The following is a 20,479-nucleotide window of genomic DNA, read 5'->3' on the forward strand; positions in this document are numbered from 1 at the left end:
GACACGCTCACCAACATAGGCAATGTGATCAAGAAATTTTCATGAACTTTTCATGAATTTTCATAAAATTTTCATGAATGAGCAAGAATTTTCATGAACTTTTTTTACGAGTCAAAGATGGTCGAGCGCAACGTACAGGTCGTTTTGGCTGGGAGTTATCTTCATATCTTGAGCTTAACGTGAAATGAGTGACAGTACCCGCGCAACTATTAAAAGAACAACTTTAATTTTATCTAAGCTTAAACATGATGTCCTGTTTCAAGAAACCTATTCTGTAAAACCAAGCAATAAATATAAAACATTCTCATTTCCATTGTGGACACGTAAACTGTTTACCAAACTTGAACGACAAGCTGCTCCAAACAGTGAAGTTTGCTGAAGCCAGGATTTCGAGGAAAGCGATAAACTAGCTGCCATCCAGTAAGATTCACCGATCCAAGGAATCACTGTGCGAAACTGATCATTGACCGGAATAATAAGTGCACAAATGGCCAGTATTGATTCTGAAACTACTCTTCCTGTCAAATTTTCGCAGACACGAATTCACGCGTGCTGCGAAAAACCGTACACGTGTAAATGTTATTTCCCCACTAGGACACGCTCACCCACAAAGGCAAGGTCAGGAATAAATGAAGCATGCATCTCGTCAAGTCAATGTTTTCTTTTTTTATTTCCTTCACGACCGAAGGGGTTAAAAGCGGCAGGTAACCTACAGCTGCATTGCGCTTTCCGATACAGACGTTGAAATACATCGAATACGAAAAGCCAAAAGAAAATAATGAACTTCATGTGCATTTACTGCTTGCTGTAAGCTTATTTCCTCCAGTTCGAAGTCCAGGTTCACGACTGCATTATGAAGCACTCAGGCCGTCTTTTTCGTTACACACCGTCTGCCTTTCTCACTCACATCCACTACTATTTCTCAGAAACATTTTGTTTTCTTTCCGGTGCGGCTTACACAGGGGCAATTACAGAGGTCTAGTTATCCACAGTCAACTTAAAAAATAACAGAGATAAAGACTCTTTGTTAAGGACATTGCGTCACCTGTTTTTCTTGAAATTAATGCTACTTCTTCTTGATAGAGCCGACTAAAAGAAAAGAAGCTTACTAGGCGCTTTTCACCTTACACATAAAATGCACGAACGAACTTCTAACTGGATAGGCTAATAATTACTAACAAAATGCTGTAATATATTCTAGAGGAAAGCAGTGGCTTCCATCCGACGCCTTCTGCCAGCGAGGCTCACGGCAGCACTTCCCATTTAATCCGAAGTGTGTCCTCGAACACGAAGCCGTAGTTCCTGAGAGCGCGAAGATTAAACGACGGAAGAGCCAAACAAAATGCTTTGTTACTTGATGTTGTAGGCTTTTGTACACTTTCAGATTCACGGCGTGGCTTAATTTCAACGTAGCAACGCACCACGCCTTCACCTGGGTGTATGAACCCCATCCGTATTTTGTGCTGGAATGGCCACTCAACAGCGTCGTCGCTGTCACCCTTCTGCAAGCGCATCCTCATGTGCAGGTGCACTGATTCACTATCCTTCATGAAAATCACTCCAAGTGACATGCAGTAGCCACACAGGCACGCCTGCTCGCTATCGTACCTAGCCCCGTCTTTCTTCAGCGCATCTGCCTCGAGCGATTTCACTCCTTTGACATCGAAGATCACATGCTCTCCTCGTGGTTCATCTCTTGGAAGCAATGTCTTAATGTGGTCCAGAGTCTTCTCCCTATTACCCAGAGTTTCAGCTTTCGTTTCAAGAATTGATGCTAGAGTTTGGGAGCAATTGTCGTAGATCTCTTTTGTTGCAGCCACCCAGTCATCTTTAATCATTTTTTTCATTGAGACTACTTGACTCAAAAGGTAATCATTCCACGTTATCAAGTGCTCTTTCAACCGCTCGTTATCACTGGCGATTTCGCGCACAACTGTTGTCATACTTTCTTCAATGCGGCTCGTTGCTTGCATCAGTTCTCCTCTGATAACTTCTTTAAAAGTGTTTATCCCGTAAGACATTTCGTTCAGTCTATCTCCGTTGTGCTGAACATCAGTAACCAGCCGCCCTATATGCGCTGTAATTTCGTCCGCCTGCTCCTCCATCACTCGTTGGAAAGATGTTGAAAGTGCTGCGTCTTCCGTGTTGTTGAGCTGATGGACAGACTCGGGTGCAAGAGGCGTCGACGGTGTTGCACAGTCCGATCTCAGGTGTGCGCACACATCGCTGCAAAGAACCGAGGCCGAACACTTGGGGCACCTAGCAGAGTGGTGTCGACATTCTCGCTGGAAATGCTCGGAGAGCATGGAAGCAGCCACCACAGTCCCACAGCCGTGTTTTGCGTTCCAGCATTTAACCTGCAATGAACAAAGCAAGAATGATAAGAAAACTGTAGCGGTTGTAATAATCTGGCGGCCGCAGTTTAGGGTGCGATATTCCTAAACCTTGTTTGCTGTTGAAGGTGGTCTCAGTTTAATTTTTCTAACTGCCTAGAGGTACTTACTTAGCATTCGAGTGTTGCTGCTTGAGGAAAATTAGTAATAGCGGCAACAGGTATGTTCGCAGGCATTCTGAGGGCGTCATTGTCAACATGCCTCATATATGCCACTTGCAGGGAGATTTTGCTGAAGTGATCCAGTCTAGGAGTGAGTTTTCGGCGAGGTTTAACGAAAAGTTCGCTTAAATGGCGCATTGCAGAAGACAGCACGCAAGCATAAACGGTATTTATAGGAAGAACGGACTTCCTTGCCTTGTGTGACATTTCCTTGCTCGGTTTTGTCGTGCTCATGTCCGTCGTAGTTCTGGTGGGCTTTTGGCTGTAATCGCACCGACGCTAAAGTGCACACACTTGTCTGCCTCATACCGACGTTGTACTTTTAAACAGAATGGGCGAGCGAGCTTTCATAGGCCTGTGTACTGACGCTGCCGTAGGCTGCATGAACTCAGTCTTTCGGATATAACACAGCAGCCAGGTGTTTTAAACTGATGCAAGGAGCGCTACAAGGCATCTTAGACGCCAATAAAAGCGGCGGACTTGCGCTCCGAGTACGAAACTTAAAGCAACTCAAAAAATTTGCTGGAGCAATGGTAAAACCTCGAGTATTTTTAGATACGATTAAATGATGAATTAGAATATCTCACTGAAATAGAGAATATTAAATTTCCTAAACGAAGACCATTGAGGGATAACACTTCTAGACTAAGATGTGTCATCATCATCATCATCATCATCAGCCCTACTACACCCACTGCAGGGCAAAGGCCTCTCCCATGTCTCTCCAATTAACCCTATCCTTTGCCAGCTGCATCCACCCTTTGCCTGCAAACTTCTTAATCTCATCCGCCCATCTAACCTTCTGCCGCCCCCTGCTACGCTTACTTTCTCTTGGAACCCACTCCGTTACCATTAAAGACCAGCGGTTATCTTGCCTTCGCATTACATGCCCTGCCCAAGCCCATTTCTTTCTCTTGATTTCGACTAGGATGTCATTAACCCTTGTTTGTTCCCTCACCCACTCTGCCCGCTTCCGATCTCTTAACGTTACACCTATCATTTTTCTTTCCATGGCTCGCTGCGTTGTCCTTAACTTAAGCTGAACTCTTTTCGTTAGCCTCCACGTTTCTGCCCCGTAGGTGAGTACCGGTAAGATTATGCTGTTGTACACTTCCCTCTTGAGGGAAATTGGTAAACTGCCACTCATGGTCTGCGAGAATTTGCCATATGCGCTCCAGATGTGTCAGTGACATGTTAAGCTAAACAACAGACAGCTCACAAAAAATACCGACAGCACACAATCCGAGCAGCCGTGTTGGACCCGCGTGACATGGTGATAATGCACAAAAATAAATTCTAAGTTTGTAAGAAACAATCTCCATAGATTGCATTTCAACAGTTCGATCATTTTGCTTGCCGGCCGATCTACGTGGACTGGCTACAAAGCATATTCTTTGTCAACGTTACCCACTCATGACATATCCGACGCAACTGAATTTAGCCCTACACTGCCTGCCGTAATTAAAAAATATTCTTGTTAGCTCTCGTTAAAAAAAATGTGTCGTTCTTTAGGCTGTATTTCCTTTATTACTCCAGCTTCCGCTTTTCGTGTGAAAAGCGCACAAGGCTGCATCCCGCCATTGTAGCACAAACGCCGTTTATAATTTTTTATCTCAAACCAATGCTGACAGTAACCACCTCTCCAGACGTTCCTTATGACACGATTGTTTTTCTTGCAAACTTAGTTCCCTTATTTGTGTGCGTGCGTGCGTGCGAGTGTGTGGGTGTGAGTGTGTGAGAGTGAGCGTACGAGTGTGTGGAGAGTGAGAGAGTGAGTGTGAATGTGTGTGTGTGATTCAGTGATGCCGCAGTTCCTTAAATTGTGTTCCTATACTTTTCATCCGGTTTTTACCAATCTGTGCGCTTAATGAAATCGAATTCTGGTTCGGGCATTTCTGCTATATACTTATTGGCATGCATTATGGTCGCCGTTTTTCTCACAATGTTTTTTGCGGCCAATTTACCCACTTCCTTTGTGAGAATAGAAAGTTTGAGGATACTTGAATGTAAAAAGTAAATAGACAAGATTCTCACTATACCTACGTTGATTTTTCTTACACTTCTACTTGTGGACTGGCTTTTTGCCGTCTGACAGTTGGCCGGTTTCATGCGTCTTCAATGGCACTTAATAGCGCACTGATTTCGAAAAATATTTGCAGCCACACTTTCCCAGGAACATAATAAACGTAGCTGATCATAAATCGCCCTAACGTTCGTACAATGCATCAAGCGCTGATAGTTCAGCCCTTAAAGCCGTAAAGTAGTGAACTGTATCACTGATATACAACGGTCGCTATGTTTCCGATTAAAACACTGTTCATCACACTCTACACCTGCAAGAACTGACGTGTACGCAATAGTGCTAGGGACCGAAGCCGCAAACGGTTCATAAATAAATTTTCCCCTTAAATATAAACACACGTAACGGCTGCACAGAGGCGCGGTCTATAGTCGGGAGATTACGAAATCTAATCGTAAATAATATCTCCGCTTCCTCGGTATCCTGGTCGACCTAAGGATGAATGACATAACGACGTGTGCGTAAGGAAAACCTAACCACAACGGGGGAGGGGAACCTGAATTCTCTACCATCAGGCTCAGACAGACGGAAGCAAATCGTTGCCTTCGCGCCATTCAGCCTTGTTTTGGGGCTGTTTTTTAGCCCAAGGAAACGAGCGCTGGAAATATCTATAGGTATATATATAAACTGACCTTCCCAGTGTCTTGCAAGAGACGAGTACTGAACTCAGATGCTCCTATGGCATGAGCCATGAGCTCTAGCTTCTCCACCGTAGTCATACTTCAACGGAAGAAGCCTCTGTTTACAATAAAACCTTGATATCAGCGAAATATTCGTGAGTGTCTCAGCTGACGGCAACGTCTAAGTGGCCCATGGTCCTTCTAGCAAACCAAAAAACAACTTCTTCCGATTGAAAGACCAGCTAGAGGCGATACGCTGCGCTGAAGTCCTTTATGAAATTTTCTGCAAAGTCTGCGGCGCAGCATTTGCAGGTGCCATCGAAGATCGCAAAAGACATTTCAAAGAACACCAACGCCACGTGAAACAAGAAAACGCGAATTATTACGCTCTATTGGTGCTAAGACGAGACACAAGGCTTACTGCTTACTCCGAAGCTGCGCACAGGAGTCATCCAACGTTTTGTTATTGTCTCTCTCACGTGAACATTAAATTGTATTTCTCCAGTCCTTCGCTCCCGCTGCGGCAGCTACGCGGATAAGGCGCTCGTCTACTGAGCCAGAGTACCCGTGTTCGAATTCGACCGCAGCAGGCCGCGTTTCGATGGAGGCCCAACCCAACTGAGCGATGTTAGTGCACGATAAAGTTCCCCAGGTGTCCAAATTACTCCGGAGACCTCCACTACAGCACCTCTTTCTCTCATTCTTTCACTTCCTCTCTTCACTTACGGCGCGGTTCCGGTGTCCACCGGCATATGTGAGATAAGTACTGCACGATTTTCTTTCTTCAAAAACCAATTTATTTTCCTTCCTTGATTAGAGTTGGCCCCATTGGCCGCAAGGGACTTGGCATTCTACCGTTCTTAAAGGCCGGAAGCAGCTGATAATCGTGGAAACTGAGCCTCGATGCCGAATCACCGCGCCATGATTGGCGGCACGCTATCTGCTTCCCGCAACAAGGCGCCTCTGGGGCAGACGGTAGCCAGATGTCGAAGCGGCATCTGGCCCCGGTTTCTACCTACATTCCAGCGCACTTGAGGTATGAGTGAGGCTGCATGCATTCTTTTGAAAGACGAAACTGGGAATGTGGGTTATTAGGTGGCACAGAATGCAGGTTTGGCACGCTTCCCCACATGCCAAGATACCTTTATAGCAGGAGTGCACGACTGCCTCAAGCGGAAGAGTACTATTCGTCGATAAGATTGGTAACTCTTTCCCTGCAATTAGCCTGGACCTGGGATAGACTGCATGCTCTTTTTCTCTTTTCGTTGTGTCTAAAAGCTGCTGTCGCACAACCAAGAGCAAAATTCGGGTGAAAAAATTAGGGCGATACTTTTTTAAGTCGTTAAATTGCCAATAACCGTGGACAATAAAAGGGGAGAAATGCAGGCTGACGCGCTCTCATGCGCACGGTTGAAAGATGATGACGACGGCAGCTTCCAGAGGTAAGTACGAAGAGCTGTCAGTTGAACACTGAAGAACAGGGGCATTTGACAAAGGCAACGCGTTGCAAGCGTAAAGAGTACTGCCCGAAACGTATGTCAGAAAGCGCACACCCTGTTCTTGGTTCAACACGAGCGATGACGTCACAGCTCTCCAGCGCCGCACTGTGGGCTCTGCAACGAGAGCACACTTTCCGCTTCATTTTCAAGGACGCGCGACGCATCTTGGGATTTTTCGCTCGCAGCGCCCACCCCCGGTTTCTGCGGCACGGTATGCATAATGCCTTTGCGTTACTATGGCAACCTGAAAAAGAGTACCTTTGTACCTCCACATTAACAGCCGCGGCGACACGAGTATCCAGTAGCTTTCTTTGCCAAAATGCTGCACCACACTGTACTTCTGTACCGCACTGCGTTGGGCCACGACAGCAGAAAGAAGATAAGGCTCGTTTCATTGTAAAAGAAAACAGAAAAAAATAGAAAGGCCACGCCTCATCGTGAAAAACAAGAAAAAAATCCTAAATTCTTCAGGGCTTCATTAACGGAGCTTCCCTCCACCCTTCAATCTATCTCATCTAGCTCGCCAAGCATTCAGATCATCAGGATGTAACAGCCAATTAAGACAGTACATCAAACTAGTTGTCGGATATCGCAGGTAAGAACGTTCAGAAACCATCGTTGCGTTTACTATACAAAGTAAACAAAAATTGGAGAACGTTTAAGCTTTGGTTTTAAGAGCGGAACCCGACAGCGTGTTGCAGGACTGCCGGGGTGTCACGGAACGCCATCGACCGTTCGGCGCGACGCCTCGCCCGTCAGACAAATCTCACTGCTAGGTACGGTGAAACAGACGCGCCGAGCGGCAAACCACGTAGAAGCGCTGCCCTGCGCCTAGCCGAAACGCGCGGGACTCAAGTTGCAGTGCAAGTTCGTCGGCACATTGTTCTCGATAAACCCGTTGCCACGAACCCCAGCATAGCTTCCGCTGCGAGCGAACGGGCAGCAAGTCGCGAGCTTCGTGGTGAACGCGACTTGGAAGTGCGCTGCGTTGTTCGCCGCTTACCGCGTGATTGCAGCGTGCCCGCACAGCCCCACTGCGGCCGAACGAGGCGATCGGGAGGCGCTGCGAGGAGGAGCAGGCGGAGAAGGAGGAATTCTTCGCTGACGGCCGACGCCGACGACACCGGCTTTTGGCGACACAAGCTTCTTAATGCTGTCGCTTTAAAATAACATCACATATACAAAAAACTATTGACCACGACAATTCAACTTTAACTGCTAGATCTATCTGCATGTAGTTAAGATTACGACCAAAGTCTCTGGGCCACAATAAAGGCAAGGGCGCCTTCAATAAAGCAGAAATGCCTGTCCACCTTTTGTTGAAACCTTGAAGACCTCCGAGTAACATTCATGGCTCCATATTGTGGCTTCTTTTGTACATTATGTATATCCTGGATTCATAATGCTCCGAAAACGACAGCAGCGTTCATTCACACCTTGTGACCACTTTTTTACTGCATGGGAAAGTAAGCCAGCCATTTTTTTATTTTATCTGGCTACCGCCAGCCATTTTTTATTTTATCTGGCTACTGCCAGCCGACAAAGTGTTCACCGCCTTCTCACGGCCATCTCTGTGTAAAACCAACTGTGACGTTCCTTGTGTGTGCTACGAGAAACGTGAGCCCACCGATACGGTACTCGTAACTGTAGAGCATGCTAGTCCTTCGGCTGCTCCAAAGGTGTCGTTCGATCTTTCTCACGTAAAATCCAGGGAGAGGGAGGCTCTGGCTGGTTTGCTGAACGACTACTCGGAGGTATTCGCCGCGTCCAACCTGGATTTGGGCTGCTGTGGCGTTATAAAGCACAGGATAGAAACCGGCACTTCATCGCCCGTTTACCAGCGTGCGTACAGGATTCCTTATTCCCAACGTGAGGAGATGGAGCGGCAGGTGCAGGACCTGATTGATCGCGGCATTGTCGAACACTCAAAGTCACCCTGGGGAGCACCAGCACTATTGGTGGAAAAGCCAGATGGCTCGTATCGATTGGTAGTGGACTACCGCAAACTAAATGCCGTAACTCGCATCGATCCATACCCCATCCCCAATATACAGGAGACGCTTTCTCAGCTGGGCTCTGCCAGGTACTTCACGGTAGTGGACATGGCGGCGGGATTCTGGCAGATAGCAATGGATCCGGCAGATGCCGAGAAAACGGCATTCAACACGCCCTCAGTGCACTATGAATGGAAAAGAATGCCGATGGGTGTGGCCAACAGCCCTGCTGTCTGGCAGAGAACCGCTGATGTTATCCTGGCAGGTCTTCTGGGGAGGCTGTGCTTCGTGTATATGGATGACATAGTCATATACAGTGACAGTTTTGAGAACCATTTGCGCGATATTGAGCAGGTTTTGGTGCGACTAAGAGGAGCGGGTCTCAAGCTGAAGCCCTCTAATTGCCAATTCCTCCAAAACGAGGTGAAATACCTCGGGCACGTTGTTTCAGCTGACGGCGTGCGACCGGACCCTGAGAAACTAAGGTGTGTCTCGGATTTTCCATCCCCGACTTGCGTCCGCCAGGTCCGGCAGTTTCTCGGCCTGATCGGTTACTACCGAAGGCACATAGAGGAGTTCGCCAAGCTCGCTAAGCCGCTCACCGCCTTAACAGATAAAAATGTCGCCTTTCGCTGGGACGAAAACGCGGAGGATGCTTTTGGGGCCCTCAAAAGGAAGCTAATGAGTGCACCGCTGTTGCGCCACCCGGATTTTAATTTGCCCTTCGTTATGGCCACAGATGCGTCAAAGTTCGCAGTTGGTGCCGTGCTATCTCAGGTTATCGAGGGCAAGGAACATCCCGTTGCTTTTGCTAGCCGACAGCTGAGCCCCACAGAGCAAAAGTACGGAGCTACAGAAAGGGAGTGCCTCGCCGTTGTCTGGGCAGTAAAGCACTTCAGATGCTACTTTCACGGCCGCAAATTCAAGCTAGTCACAGACTGCCATCCTCTCAAATGGGTGATGAGTGTCAGGGACCCTAGCTCGCGACTCGCTAGATGGAATCTACACCTGCAGGAATACTGCTTTGAAGTTGAGCACAAGTCAGGAAAGACACATCTGAATGCTGATGCACTCAGCCGCACAGCTGCCGTGGCAGCTATAGATGAGTTTGTCCCCGTAGTCGGCCCCGCCGAATTACGCACAGAGCAGTGCAAAAATCCTGACCTGAAGCGAATAATCGAAAGCTTAGAGGGCGCACCGTCTCACCCCGAACAGCTAGGTTATTTCATTGGCAAAGACGGCACCCTGTGTCGGCGCACGAGGCCAACCAGGAAAGGGAGACCAGAGAAAACCGCTTGGGAGAGAGTCGTCATACCTCGGTCGTGACAGAAAGGGTTCTTCGCGCGTTTCACGATGCGCCATGCGCCGGTCATTTTGGCGTAGCGAAGACACGCAGGCGTGTGGAGCGTTTGTACTTTTGGAGTGGCATGCGACAGGATGTTAGAGACTACTGTGCGAAGTGTCATTCCTGTCTCAAAAGAAAAACACCCAAGGGACGAAGATCAGCTCCAATTCAGCCGTTCCTTGAGGTTTCGGCTCCCTTCGAGCGGACAGGTATGAACATAATGGGCCCATTGCCCACGACCACTTCCGGAAACAAGTACATTTTAGTATTTGTCGATCACCTTTCAAAACACGCGGAAGCGGTGGCACTCCCAGATCAGAAGGTAGACACGGTTGCAAGAGCATTTGTCGAACAGATCGTGCTCCGACACGGACCCCCGAGGCAACTCTTGACAGATCGGGGAACGAACTTCGTATCGCAGCTAATGAGAAGACTTTGCGAGCTGCTTAAGATCGCTAAGAAGCAGACAACACCGTACCATCCGGCTTGCAACGGCGCGGTGGAGCGACTGAACTAAACCGTGGCCGGGTTCCTGTCGCATTTTGTTTCGCGCGACCAGCGGGACTGGGACTTGTGGCTCCCGTATGCATTGTTTGCCTACAATTCCGCAGCACACGAGAGCACGGGCGAATCGCCATTCTTTCTTCTCTACGGCCGAGACCCGGACCAGCCTAGTGAAGTGCCAGAGGGCCCCCTTCGTGTCCCATACGCTTCACTGGACGACTATAAGGTTGAGCTAGAATCGCGATTGCAAGTGGCGAGGGACACCGCAAAGGAGGCCTTAAAGAAAGCGGCGAAGCGCAGGAAGTAGGTGCACGATCGCAGTGCTAGAGACGCGCCGTTTGATGTGGGTGACAGCGTGTACAGTGAAAACTGCCAAAGGCAGATTGGGCTAGCTCGTAAATTCCAGACGAAGTGGAGAGTACCATGCGAGGTTGTCGAGAAGCTTTCCCCGGTAAACTTCAGAGTCCGAGACGTGAACCGGCGCTTGGTAAGGATACACGCTAAGGATTTTCAGGCTGCGGGGTATACTAAGGTTACGATATACAAAACCACGTCCCCAGTATTGCTGTTGGAACGATCCCACAATCCAGTCTTTCGAGGGGGAATGGGAGCTGGCAGGTTGTTTTTTTATTTATAGGGTTTTAAAGGGAAGCTGAAGCACTTTTCAAAAATAATGAGTCCATGGTGTATAGTTTTTCGTCCACTGAAAAAAAAATGTCACTCAGAAAGGGTGGAAATAAAGGAAAAAAGCTGTTTTTTAGAAGAAAACGCGCAGCCGTCACCTCAGGGCGCCGAGCTAATGGTGCTGTTGCCCGCGATTGGTTCTGATCGCGTCATGACGTCATCCACGGGGATCTCCGGCCAGCACCGATGGCGTTGCTCCGTAACGCGTTGCTTCGACTGGCTTAATAACAACGTTTTGCAAATTGTCGATAATTCAAGCAGTGTTCAAGCAGTAATTCAAGCCATCAGCGGCTTCAAAAAACGGAGGAACCAATGACGCCGCGGAGTTCGCCGGCAGCGAAAGCCAAGTCGCGACATCATCACAAGTTGGAAATCTCGACTGATACGCATGTTTTGCGTAGTTGCATGCGCGTGCATACCTTTTGTGTAGGTACATCTGCAAGGGGCAAAAAAAAGTAAATTGCGTCGAAACGTTCTTGTGCACCGCTGCAGCATAAAAGCCGGGCCACCAACTTCTTGTAACGCCAGTAATCATGATCGAACTCAGATCGCAGGCATGCCTACAGGAGTTGCACGAGCTAAAAAAAATTTGTGAGTTCATTTATAGTGACGTGCCTATTTACACCCGAAGGCTTTTTAGAACTACTAGACAATGCCAAACTTAATGAATTGGAGTGGATTAACTGCTGTACTACAGCGCATGGAGACGAGACGACTGAGAAATATGTCGTGTGCGCTATTCCTTCTGCCGCATGTGCGGGCTACGGTCCAACCACGAAACATATGCACTTACCCCAACACGTTTTTTTTTTTCACATGCTGAACACGATTTTGAGCAATAAAATAGCTATGGCTGTGGTTCGGAGATCCCAATGCTGCTCATCAAAAGTAGTGTGTTGCGAGATATAGTAGCTGCTTTTGCCTATCGCGATGACGAGCAGAATTACATGTGGTGGATATATGCGTACCACGGCTCGACGATTTGCCGTTCGTACGCAAGGACAAATCTGCATGAATTCCTCCGCCATTGTCGATTGTCAGTCATGACCAAGCGTTCATGACTGCAAATGTTTGTATTGGTAAAGTATAGTGGGCTGATATACTCGGTTTTTGTTCAATTAGGTACAGCTGCATGGGCTGCGCGCCGATGTAAGATTAGGAGGATTCCTTTTGCTGCAAGGATGTGCAAGAAACTAGGAAAAATCAAACAGGAACACTGTGCCAAAGAGGCTGAAAAGAGTTCAAGACTGCCTCAGAAAGGCAGTGCTAGAAGTGTCTTTAGCTGAGCATGGATGGGAACCAGTTGGAAAAGACAAAAGTTTAGACAAAAGTAAGAATGTAATATAACGAAAAGTGAAAAACTGATGCACCTATTTTGTACGGGCATTTTCGGAATGCTGAGTACCACCACATTCTCTGTTTAACGTGTAAGATGCTGGGGATAACAACCGACGGATTCTAAAAAGCAATGTGCTGAGCGCTGTTCAAAAGATTTACCTTGCGAAAACTGGTTCGTATTCAGGCTTCAGGAATTAAACAGAACGCACGAACCAGAGAAAGTAAACGGCACTGGCAGAAGGTTACGTTGATCGGCCATTCACCAAAGCGCAAGCCACAGGGGAGCAGACACAGCCGAACGGCCAGCCGACTCTCCGTGAAAAGCGTCAGTTAATAATAATAATAATTGGTTCTTGGGGACAGGAAATGGTGCAGTATCTGTATCATATATCGTTGGACACCTTAACCGCGCTGTAATGGAAGGGAGAAGGAGGGAGTTAAAGAAGAAAGTCCCCCACCCGGCGCTTCCGGAAGCGACGAGGGCGTGCCGGCGGCGGGTTTTAAGAAGCGATTGCAGCTCTTTCTGCGGACAGAATACAGAACAAACTTAAACACATAATATTCAAGGTCCATTCTCCTCAACGAAAGCGTTTCATATGATTTGAAAACCATTTCAGCTTCAATTTAACGTCCCAAATTTGACCAATGCTGTGAGGGACGCCGTAGTGAAGGGCTCCGGAAATTTGGACCACCGTGGGTTCCTTAACGGGCACTGACATCGCACAGCACTCAGGCCTCCAGAATTTCGCCTCCATCAAAATTCGAATGCCGGGACCGGGTTCGAACCCGCGTCTTTCGGGGCAGCAGCCGATCGGCATAACCCCTCAGCCACCGCGCCGGCCTAGGGGGGTAGGTTCTCGTCAATCCTCGGTCATCGGAAAGTCTGCTAAATGCTCCATGTGGACATCCCAAGTTAACGGAGATACCTAAGCAGTTCGGTACATATTTACGGGCGAAACAGAGCGCGACACGCGGGACAAGAAAATAACAGGCGAACAATTCAGTACTGCGGCACCCCTCATTATGGCACTGTAGCACAGTAGAGGGCAGGTTTTTGGTGAGCAGTCAAAGCGACTGATTCCATCTGTTCCTTTCTTGTCCCGTGTGTTTCGCTGTGCATTCTTTCGTAGACATTGTAAGACTTTCTCTTGCCGAAAGAAAGGGAGGAAATGGCGGTTGAGGACAAAAGAAAGGAAAAGGGTGGAAGTTTAGTGACCAACCTGTTGTCTCAGGAGCCGCTCTGGAGGAGGGTCCCTCCAGTAGACTTGTTCTTCTTTGTGCCACTCATGGCCGTCGAGCGGACAAACGTGGGAGCCTTCTTGGTCACATTGCTCGTAGCAAGAGTCGCACAGCACGTGCGCGCAGGACAGCAACGCGGTCCTCCTGCGCACCAGTCCGCAGGCGCTGCACACCCTTTTCGTCTGAATGGGCTTCACGAAACTCAGAGGTCTCCAGTCGAGGTCCGGGCTGAAGCCGACCAGAGTGTATTGGGAAGCTGCAGGCGGCATCGCTCTTCACGCTCGATCGATTTCACACCGAATAAAAAACTGGAATTTTCCTCCCCTCGACGTTCTGGCTGTTATCTGTTTTCTTTTGTGGGCGGTCTTAAGGGCGGCTATCACAGCGGCATCGGCTGGCTTTCGCGGAACGTATCGCCTGCTGCGGCCGTTTGGATTTAGTTATCTTTAATGCTGCAACTGCCAGCTCCTTTAGAACAGTAGCTCAGAAGTTTTTTTTTTTATTTCCGCAAGGAACCAAGCGAATAAAAACAAAAATCGCTGTTGGTCTAGCTCTGTTAGGCCAGGATATACGTAGCGAAAGCTAAGCGACTACTGGATCGGAAGAGTTAATACACCAATCCTATGCTTTCACTACATGCGCCATTATTCGTGATGAAGCCCTGAACCGCGAGTATATGCTGTCCCACAAGAGCAGCCTAGCTGGCTTTCCTATCTGGATGCATGTGTGTGGCTCCCAGTCTTTGATGTTTTGAAAGGAGGGGTCATGCAGGGCTAAGGTGGCCTGGTGTTTTTCGGCGTACACGTGCTGAAGCTTTTCTTATCGACACTAGTTCCATGCAATAAAGAAGAAAAACAGAGCCGTCATAGGGGAACGGTAGTTTCAACGCGTCGAACGCCAGAAGCAGTGGTTCGGTTTCCAGCCTTGACACGTTTTTTTTTTTTTTATTCAGCGAATGTGCGGGGGTTTCAGTGTCTACCATAGATAGCGCTGCCGAATACGTTGGTTAGCGCGTAAGGGCAGGTAAGAGAAAGGGCGGGTGAGGGCAGCTCCGCGGCAAAGCGGGCTGTGTGACGTCATGCCATATGGCGCAGCGAGCGCGCGGCGTCTGCCAGCGACAGCCGTTGCTAGGCAACCACGCTGTGCCTCATCCTCAGGAGTGCCACAGCGAAATCGCAAGTTCGTGGCCATTGTGGCCGTCGCTACAAGGTTGTCTTCATTGCGTTAAGGTCGAAATTAAACTTTAGTGCGGAATACTAATTGAGACAACCTATTTGAATATTGCATCGCAGGCACTGAGTCCCGGGTAGGAAATTGAGGCTAGTTTCGGTTTCGACTACTCCGAATTTGGCGACTGGTTGTGAACTGATGCTTAAAACTGGTCGATTCCTATCCACGCACGTAGCGAGATAAGCCAGCAGCGGTGGCCCAATTTTTGGAGGAAGCGTTGGGGGAGGATGAAAAAATTTACTAAAGTGAAGGGGAGTTGGGCGAGCTTATGGGTGGGGCCCTCATTCCAGGGCTCCACTGGCTAGAGCTGCACTGCGGACCACTTGTATGAGATGCCAATGGTCCTCCAAGTTATCGCTGGTCAGCAGCATTTACCACCGCTTAAAAGACGTGTTTCCCGCTTGTAGAGTGTTTGGTTAGGCCCCAAATCCCCACGAAATGTGTAAGAGTGTAGGGCGGGCCTTGCACCAGGGACCGGTGTCGGAGTATGTGGTTGTATGAGATGTAGTCGATCTATGAAGGTTTAGAAATGTGTTCGTCTATATCTGCCGCCAAGAGACGACATATGGGGGTGTCTAATTTCCTATCAGGTGGAGGTTAGTGTGTGTTTGAAGACGCTGAAACTCGAGGCGTTCGCTGCAGCTAGAAGGTAGAGGGGTAAAAGCGGACACGGCTTGTGGCCCCGCTGGGTTGATGAGTCCTCAAGCTAAATCAGGTGCCCTCTCATTTCCCTCCAGTCAATCGTGGTCTGGGGTCCAGGTGATTTGGTCGGGCTTGGTGTGGGGTGTAGTGCCCAGGAGTGGACTGCCGTGCTTGGGAACTCGGCCTCTCAGGAAGTTTCGACACGCGTGTTGCGAGTCTGTAATGCATGAGCGCTTTGGCCTTGGGACTCGTAATGCCTAAAGGCAATGGGCACGGTCGTTGGATACGCGGCCGCTGCTTTTTCGGCTCCTACGGAAGCAGTGAATAGAGTGGAGAAGCGGTGGTCCACTGCCGCCACTGCGTTCTTGTCATGGTCCGGACATGGTTCGGCGTCAACATAATCCACGTTCGGGGAATTGGCTAGGCGTCGGCATAGCTAGAATACTCGCGCTCGTCGTCTGCCTGTGTGAACGTCTTTAAGCATATGTTTCGGTAGCGGTACCATGTTGATGTATTTCGTGTGCTGTTTTTCTAGAGAGAATGGAGCATCCAGTGCGCGGATGTCCGCAACTGTGACTACTCGTCGAACGATATCTCGTCCAGCTTGGGTGGTCTGAAGTCTTAGTGTTGCAGATGAAGACATTATTTTTCGTTAGTTCCGCAAAGGTGTTGAAGTGCCTAGTGCGGCAGACGCTCCGTGGAGGTGTTTTTAGGGAGTTTAAGGGCCATCTTGTATGCCCCCTTATGATGGTGTCAATTTGCTATCCTGTCCCTTTGCTAGCTTGTGAAAGGGTTGTCCCAACCATAGGGGGTGGGGGGGGGGGGAGAAGAGATCATTGTCTTTATTATAAATTTGAAGGCGGCGGTGGATGACCCGTACGTAGAGTGTGACGGAGCCTTGTCGGGTTAGGGAATGGTGATAATTTCGGCATGACGCCTATCTTAAGGTACTATGTCCTTCTCCCAAAGTGCATCATTGGAGTAGTCAGTGATGGCTTTTATAAAAGCATGACTGAGGTTACGAAAAATAGCGTTTGTGATTTTCGAAGTGATCAGCATAAGTGACCGGCATAAATTGTTGTAGTGGCCGGCATAAGAAGCTGTCTCATTTTTGACGGCGGTGGTTCGAATCTCGCCCGGGAATCTCTTTTTCTGCTGGTTATACCCTTGTCCTCACCACGATATGACGCTCTATTTGGCTTGCCTACGGCCACTATGGCAGAAATTTCCCCTTACGTCTTTTTTTTTTTGCTGCACAGTGCTGCACATGGAAGTTTCCAGCCGCTGACTAAGTGTCTGTGCTGTTGTAACTTTGAGTGCTTATGTTTCCCTTTTAAAACTTTGCCGCCGAGGTGCGTGCCCGCCGGTTGCATCCCGTCCGTGCCGCGGTTCTGAATCAAGTGAACGGTCGCACTTTAAGTGTAAGACGATTTTTGTTTTCATTGAAGAACTCGAGGAACTACTGGTTTCCTTCTTGCTGGCCGACCGTCGAGCGGCAGCCGAGATTCCGCTGCTTTCTGGGCCACACCCGCGCACGCACGTACACATACAAGGTGTTTTAGGGAAGACCTTAAGCAGTTCTCAGAAATAGGCTTTTGGGGTGAAACTATGGCATTTCCGGCATTATATAACCAGTGTTGGCGGACACCGGAAAGCCGGCGTATTGTGTTAAAAAGGCTGGTTAACTAATTACTGATAATTACCTTTTTCGCCATCCCACACAACTAGGCAACTATTTGGAATTATAGATTTGTAGGCGCTCATTGGTAATAGCCATATCGGTTTTTACAATTTGGAAAACACGATTATACTAGACTCTATGGACCGACCAATTCTGGCTATATCGTTCTAAGGCACATGCGTTTTTGTAAAGCATGCAGGCAAAGCAACCTCTCCACTGCTCATAACTAACCCAAAAAGCCTTTTTTTTTCGAGTCACAGTGCCAAATGTAATCGCGTTTTCGAAATGCTCAAAATTGATATAGCTATTACTTACGTATAGTTTAGAAGAACTTCTATTTGGGCTAGATGGTTCATTTAGATCCAGAAAGGAAAACAGTAGCGCCGGAAAAACACACGCACAGTAGAAGAACGACGTTGGACGAGCGCTAACTTCCTCGTACTTTATTCCTTGAAAAGCCAGCAGGTAAACAGAAAATCTAGGCATGCGCAGACAGAAATCTCGCGTGCGATCAACAAAGCCGTTCAAGATATGAAATCTCAGCTTTAACAAGGTTCAAAGATAAATCACTGACACACCCATTTACTCTTTTTCTGATGTGGTATGCCTCTAAAACCTCTCGTGCCTTACTATCACCGCTCCTGGCCAGAATACTTACTGCCGGCTATATGTCTGTAATTCTAACTAGGCGTCTATTGTAAAAGTTAAACACTTAATTACTAAAAATTAGTTAACGAGCCTACGACTTAAGACGAGTCACCCGTTTAGTGGTGTCAGCCAACATTGGTAATACTGCACTGAAACAGCCACATTTTTAGCTCGAAAACCTTTTTTTGAGATTTACTTATTCTTTCCTGAAACAATTGGTATACACTCAAAAGCAGTGGCCTCAATGCAAGCCATCTGGGACTACACTACCGAGTGCAGGACAGCATGTACTGTAACTCAGCGCGCAGGTAAGCATTACCGCCTGCAAAAAACGGAAGTGAAGGCCTGGTAGGAGAAAGCGTAATCTTACTAACCCATTAGCGTCCAGTGCACTTCATCTAGTGCACAAAAAAAATTTGTACCTTAGGAGTGTTAAGTATGTTCACGCTGAACACACTTACTGTCACCAGGTGCCCTGCCTTCCAGGCCTACGTCTAGCATCTTGTCTTAGTTCCGTCGATGCTTAATAATTTTCGGGAAACTTTTGCCAAACCATGGGCAGGCTGGCGGCATTTTCTGATGTTTGCGTTTTACGTTATGCCGCTTATCAGCGCAGAGTGACGTCGTGCAAAGGATGAGTAGACCTGTAAATAGCCGTTAAAGCACCGAAGCGTGACCTTGTGGTAGAGCAGGTAGGTAGGTAGGTCTACACATGCTTTACACGATGTCACAGTGCGCTGATATGCTGCATATATATATATATATATATATATATATATATATATATATATATATATATATATATATATATATAGAGAGAGAGAGAGAGAGAGAGAGAGAAGACAATTTTAATGAGGGGTTCGTTTGGCAAACATATCAAGGAAGCCAACATTCACCGAAACCAAGGTGCGCAAAGGAATGTTTCTATATTTTTATTTGTAGTGCCAATCAATTGGTTTAAAGAAAATTACTTAAAAAGGAGCAGAACAAAAAATTGGCTGTGGTTTAGCTCTGGTTAACCCTAGCTGAATGGCGAAAGCTTCGTTTCCTTGGCACGTCGTCTACGCTGCGTCTCATTCCGACGCTCTCAAGAATTCAAAGCGGTCTCTTCCGCAGTTGAAGAGTCAATACGGGACGTGGCACTTCTTCTAGCCGCATCTTCGTTACGACGCTTCTCGAGTCTTGCGGCGCGTTCTTCTGGCGTCTCTTGAGCGCGTTGTCTCTTCCTCGCTTCGTTCTGTCGCTGTTGCGTATCTTTCGCGCTCCCCATAATGACTACAAATGCACGCCGTTTAGCTAAACGTTCCCGCTCTTCATCCGTTTCTTCCGCACGCCGCCGCTTCTTAGCTGCAGCACATCGTTGCAGCTTCACCTTATTCACACCATCCGACATGCCGTGGAGGATTCGCTGGGACGACTGCGACGAGCCGAGTTGGGGCCTCGCTTTACCACAGCTGGTATGACGTCACACATAGGTCACGCTAAAGGTCAATGGTGGATTCTCCGAAACGGCGGCCAAGAGCGGAAACTTCGAGCAGTATTGCTTTCGCAAATAAAAAAGATGCCACCGATGGGATCCGAACCCACGACCTCCGAATATCGCGTCCGGTGCTCTACCAACTGAGCTACGGCGACGGCTGTACAATATGTTGCTCTCGTGGGTATTTGTGTTTTGCGTGTAAGCGAAGCTTGAAAGTTTTCTCCACCGCCACCCTCGTCCATAGCGGTGGACGTAGCACATTCTGTAATACCGCCAGGGTGCCGTAGAACGTCATCTAACGGCCTTCATCTAATGGGTGTTCAGTCACTTTGTGGTTGGAAATACGCATCACGGGAATAGGAAAGTAATTAACAGGAAATTTATAAAGCAGAGTGGAGGAAAATTGAATGTTCGAATGATTATAATTTCACGGATTCTTTACGTGTAGGGGGCAACCATAAAGGCAAAATTGCCTGATAGAGACCTTGCGCCCCTACAGTTCAAGGCAGCATGACGTATCATTCACACACATATTTGCCAAATCTATTTAACACACAGCAGGCAGCAAAAATTCTTAAAAGCACTCCAGTTTCTTCAACATGATAGAGCTTGAAAAGGCAGAAGATGCATAAGAAATAAGCATTATGTAACAAAAAATTGGCTTAGATCAGAAGTCTACAAAGAAAAGTAAATCATAGAATTCACCGGTCAGAAAATAAATATCATATGCAGTCAACAAATCAGTACACAGAAAGATTTCAGAAACGAACAATGTTTAGAGACACTAAAGCTTTGCGGTGATGGTATGATGGTACGTATAGCCTTATTGGATTAACGCCTTTATATTCGGAAATGATGATTTTCTACTTTGCATTCATAGATGCGTGGGAGTCTTTCATACTACCCCTGTCTCAGAGGGGCAGCTGTTCAGCGATGACATG

At 47.8% G+C, this 20,479-nt stretch overlaps 1 protein-coding gene across 1 annotated transcript; it reads right to left on the minus strand.

Annotated features, from left to right (window-relative positions):
* Positions 1 to 619: 619 nt before the first annotated feature.
* Positions 620 to 14,126, minus strand: LOC144103590 (TNF receptor-associated factor 6-like). The gene is made up of 2 exons (XM_077636265.1): positions 13,839 to 14,126; positions 620 to 2,357 (listed from the first exon to the last, which is right to left on the minus strand). Exons 1-2 carry the CDS (start codon positions 14,124 to 14,126, stop codon positions 1,245 to 1,247), a joined length of 1,401 nt encoding a protein of 466 aa, XP_077492391.1. The 3' UTR covers positions 620 to 1,244.
* Between the last annotated feature and the right edge of the window lie 6,353 nt (positions 14,127 to 20,479).

Source organism: Amblyomma americanum, chromosome 9, assembly GCF_052857255.1.
Source record: "Amblyomma americanum isolate KBUSLIRL-KWMA chromosome 9, ASM5285725v1, whole genome shotgun sequence".
NCBI lineage: Eukaryota > Metazoa > Arthropoda > Arachnida > Ixodida > Ixodidae > Amblyomma > Amblyomma americanum.

Coding starts and splice junctions, on each gene's coding strand:
- LOC144103590 (XM_077636265.1), bottom strand. CDS start 14,126: ATGCCGCCTGCAGCTTCCCAATACACTCTGGTCGGCTTCAGCCCGGAC. Junction 2,358..13,838: donor AGCGGCTCCTGAGACAACAG/GTTGGTCACTAA, acceptor TGTTCATTGCAG/GTTAAATGCTGGAACGCAAA.